This window comes from Charadrius vociferus, unplaced genomic scaffold (assembly GCF_000708025.1).
Source record: "Charadrius vociferus isolate BGI_N301 unplaced genomic scaffold, ASM70802v2 scaffold549, whole genome shotgun sequence".
NCBI lineage: Eukaryota > Metazoa > Chordata > Aves > Charadriiformes > Charadriidae > Charadrius > Charadrius vociferus.
Window position 1 is genome coordinate 5,680,261 of NW_009650103.1, and position 4,447 is coordinate 5,684,707.

The 4,447-nt window shown below is 37.9% G+C and overlaps 1 protein-coding gene across 1 annotated transcript; it reads left to right on the forward strand.

Moving 5' to 3' along the window:
- Positions 1 to 629: 629 nt before the first annotated feature.
- On the forward strand, positions 630 to 3,685 carry ZBTB34 (zinc finger and BTB domain containing 34). The gene is made up of 2 exons (XM_009892294.1): positions 630 to 670; positions 1,973 to 3,685. The coding sequence occupies exons 1-2, from the start codon at positions 630 to 632 to the stop codon at positions 3,492 to 3,494; spliced, it is 1,563 nt and encodes a 520-aa protein (XP_009890596.1). The 3' UTR covers positions 3,495 to 3,685.
- Positions 3,686 to 4,447: the final 762 nt, after the last annotated feature.

The window sequence follows — 4,447 nt, forward strand, 5'->3', positions numbered from 1 at the left end:
ATGTCTGACTTGCATCAGCTCACAAGATCTGAGTCATTTTGTAGCTTTGTTCGCTGAATAAAAGAACTGTCCTGCCAAAGCTATCTTTGTATAGATGGCTGCAATCATATAACTTCTGTTAACCACCGTTTAGCCCTTATTTCCTTCATTGGATGTAAGAGCATAGAAAACGTCTTACCCCCTGCTTTTACATAGCAACTGTAAAAACTCAAATCTGGTTTACCTATTTTAATATATGACACACTGGTAAATTACAGAACATGTTTAGCAACTCTGATAACCTGATTTTGAATGCTCTCTGAGTTTTTGACAGTTTTCTAAATCAGATGTAATTTTAGTCAAGTCAGGAAGCTGGCTGTCTTGTTTCTCTGCTGAAAAGAGGTTCCGTTTGTGAAGATTATGAATGTTAGTTTTAAGTGACCGTCAGCTGATATAGCTCCCGTTCTTCCTTGTAAGGTTTTTATCATATTCCTACCTGTTGATTTTGTTTTTGGAGTGCCTGAATTTTCATAATTTGATTTAAATTGTTCATATGTCCTATTACAGCATGTAACATAAGACATAAATAAAAAAAATAAATCCACTAGTATGTTGTGATACATTGGACATGCTTCCTGCATCAGAAGTCAATGGATGATGTTGAGATCTGTTTGTTCAATTGGAAAAGCAGGTATGGTGGCAATATTATGCGTTTAGACTTCTGCATTAATAAGAACAAGAATAGTAATAAAAGTCTGAAGATTCATGGGCACTTTATTAGGGGCCAAATCTTGGAAATGTAAGGTGATGTCTGCTACAGATAGACACTCTCAAGGGGACAAATGTGTGCGTGCTTTTATGGTAATACTCTATGAAATAGAGTATACTCTATTTCTTTAGATTTTGTTTTGAAATGTATACATTTCTCTAAAGCCTCTTGGAACATCATTTCCCAGTGTTTCAGGCAAGTTGGAGTACCCATGGATTTTGAGTTAGGTTAGAATTTAAATGTCGCATCATTCTAGCTAGGAAATCACTGCTGTGTCAGATGAGCGTAAAAGTTCACATCATGGTGTGTGTTTGTTTTGGGTATTTTTTTAATTCAAATCACAAAAGGAAATTTAAAAAAATTGAAGGTCCGTGGGTGGCTCAAACACTTTTCCTTCAAATGCTGCCTCGCATATTGTCACAAATTCATTATTATCTGGGAACCTCTGACACACTGGGTAAATAGTTTAGAATTGAGTCCACACTTAAATGTTGCCTTTCACTAAGATCTAATTGTTTCGTGATGTGAATATTGAAAGGTTGATTTTTACTTTTTTTAAATAATTACTGAGATTATTTTCTAAGGAGGTAAATGTTTAAACAGAAATGTCACTGGTGTAGTATATTCATCTCCTCTGAAATAAATTTGACATATGGAATGGTTTTTTTAAATATTTGTGTGTGTGTGTGTATGCACACACACATATATGCGCCTTTGGCTTTTCTTTAGCAGGTTTTTCAAACTTGATGAAGTATCTTCCAAAAAATCATTCTTGGGCAATTTAACAGTGCAGTTCCCTGCAAATATCAATGTAGTATCTGGCTTGGAGACCTACTAAAGGTTCTGAAGTTTTTAACTTGCCTAGTGACTATAAAATGAATATTCTTTTGGGAGGGTGGGGGTGGTGTTCTGCAGTTCTTACCAGAGAGTGAAATTGTGAAGTTCCTTCTAGGACGTAGACTGTCCCAGGGAGCCTCTAATGTATTATGAGCAATCGCATTGTGAATGTTGCAGAGGGATGATTCAAATTATAGAAATGCAAGAAATGGGTAGATTAAGGCTCTACTTTTTGTATTATATCAAGCATTTATACCAACTGTTTATTGTAACGCACCTTAAACAGATCAATTAGGTGATTTAACTTCAGTATGTTCAAGCATTCATTTTTGAAATGGAAAACTCTGTATTCGTTCTCAGTTGTAAATCTTCTCATTTTTCTTTCAGATTGCTCTTTACATCAGTAGAAATGGACAGCAGCAGTTTCATTCAGTTTGATGTGCCCGAGTACAGCAACACTGTTCTGAGCCAGTTAAACGAACTCCGCTTGCAAGGAAAGCTATGTGACATAATTGTGCATATCCAGGGTCAGCCATTTCGAGCCCATAAAGCTGTCTTAGCTGCCAGTTCTCCGTATTTCCGTGATCATTCAGCATTAAGCACCATGAGTGGCTTATCAATATCAGTTATTAAAAATCCCAATGTTTTTGAACAGTTGCTTTCTTTTTGTTACACTGGAAGGATGTCCTTACAGCTGAAGGATGTTGTTAGTTTTCTAACTGCAGCTAGCTTTCTACAGATGCAGTGCGTCATTGATAAATGCACACAGATACTGGAGAGTATTCATTCAAAGATCAGTGTTGGTGATGTTGACTCTGTCACTGTTGGTGCTGAAGAAAATTCAGAAAATCGCAATGGAGTTAAAGACAGCAGCTACTTTGCCAATCCTATTGAGATATCTCCCCCCTATTGCTCTCAGGTGCGACAGTCAACAGCAGGCAGCGATCTTAGGATGGAAACTACTCCAGGCAAACCCCTACGTAGTCGTCTGCAAGAAGAAGGGCATTCAGATCGAGGAAGCAGTGGGAGTATCTCTGAATATGAGATTCAGATTGAAGGTGATCATGAGCAAGGAGATCTGATAGTAAGGGAAAGTCAGATTGCAGAGGTGAAAGTTAAAATGGAGAAGTCTGACAGGCCAAGCTGCTCTGATAGCTCTTCCCTTGGTGATGATGGATATCATACTGAAATGGTGGATGGAGAGCAAGTGGTGGCAGTAAATGTTGGTTCCTATGGGTCTGTCTTACAACATGTTTATTCGTTTACCCATGCCTCATCCCAGGCTACAGGTGTGTCTGAAACCTTTGGAAGCCTGAGCAATACGAGTCCTTCAAGGTCAATGCTGAGCTGTTTCAGAGGTGGTCGTGCGCGCCAAAAACGGGTATCCGCTGGTCACTTGCATAGTGATGTTCAGGGCTTGGTGCAAGGGGCTGACAGTGAATCCTTGGTGAGTAACCCAGGATATGAAAACAGTCCACGGGAAAGAAATACAAGAGGTCATTGGTATCCGTACAACGAGAGGCTAATTTGTATTTACTGTGGAAAGTCTTTCAACCAGAAAGGGAGCCTTGATCGACACATGCGATTGCACATGGGAATAACTCCTTTCGTGTGCAAGTTTTGTGGGAAGAAATATACCCGCAAGGACCAACTTGAGTATCATATTCGTGGTCACACAGATGACAAGCCCTTTCGCTGTGAGATCTGTGGAAAATGTTTTCCTTTCCAGGGTACACTAAACCAGCATTTGCGAAAAAATCACCCTGGGGTAACAGAAGTAAGAAACAGGGTAGAGTCTCCAGACAGAACAGAAGCTTTTGTGGAACAGAAAGGAGATAATGATGCTTCAGCTTCTGAAGCTATGGATTCTAGTATGGAAATTCATGCAATGTCTAACACATCTGATTAAAATACTACATTCTAAGTGCAACACAAACAAGCACATTGCTAATGTTTTGGGGTTTTTTTAAAATCTGTTATTCTTTTAGTAATCTTCAGTACAAGTATAACAGCCTTTTAATTTTCCTGACCTTCTGGAAATCAGTTTGGAATGGTTTCTGGAGAAGACTACATAAGTATTCTTTGTTTTTGAAGGAGGCTGGGTTGTTTGATTTTGTTTTTACTTTTGAAGATGCTCAAAATATAAAAGACAGTGTGCTGGGGAAGGGATAGGAAGAGTCTGCTAAAGTGTCGCTACTGGTTGATCTGGCAAGACGCCAGTTCCAGTGGAGAAAGATATTAGAGTAAGATTGGCAGCTCTGTGGGATACACCAAGAAGCTGTAATCTCCCTTATTTTATTCCTAAATCCTGTTGCTGGTAACGAGTTACACAGCAGTGGGGAGAGAGAGTATTAGAGCTTTGATTCCTTCTGTGTGTCACGATGAAATCTGTTTGCTTTTACTAACTGGTTTTGGTAGTTAGTCTGTTTATATATATAAATTTGCTTTATATATATAAAATGCTTTCACTTTTCCTATTCTGGTTGAGGTGAATGTAAAAAGTATGTCAAGGTTTATACTATGTACGACTTTCAACTGCTAGGTCTCCTCTCTGGTTAGGATCTAGGACTTCAGACTTTGGGAGGATGGTTTTGGTTTTAAAAGAATGTTGTTTGGTTTTCATTTTATTAAACTATTACTTTGTGTGCAAAAGTGAGCAAAGTGAACTACCTTGTTTTAACAGCTTTGCTTTATAACATATGTAAACCAAATGCCATAAATCTATTAAATTATGGTTAAATTGTTGAGGGGTTTTGTTAGTTGTCTAGAATGCAAGCTGGACAACCTGTGGTGCTGACCTTTTTATATATATAGAGATAGATATATCTATATATATTTAAAAAAAAAAAAAAAAAAAAAAAA

What these genes read in the sequence shown, in the direction of transcription:
- ZBTB34 (XM_009892294.1), top strand. Translation starts at nt 630, where the DNA reads ATGGATGATGTTGAGATCTGTTTGTTCAATTGGAAAAGCAG. An exon ending in TTGTTCAATTGGAAAAGCAG is followed by an intron (nt 671 to 1,972) that starts GTATGGTGGCAA and finishes TTTTTCTTTCAG; the next exon opens with ATTGCTCTTTACATCAGTAG.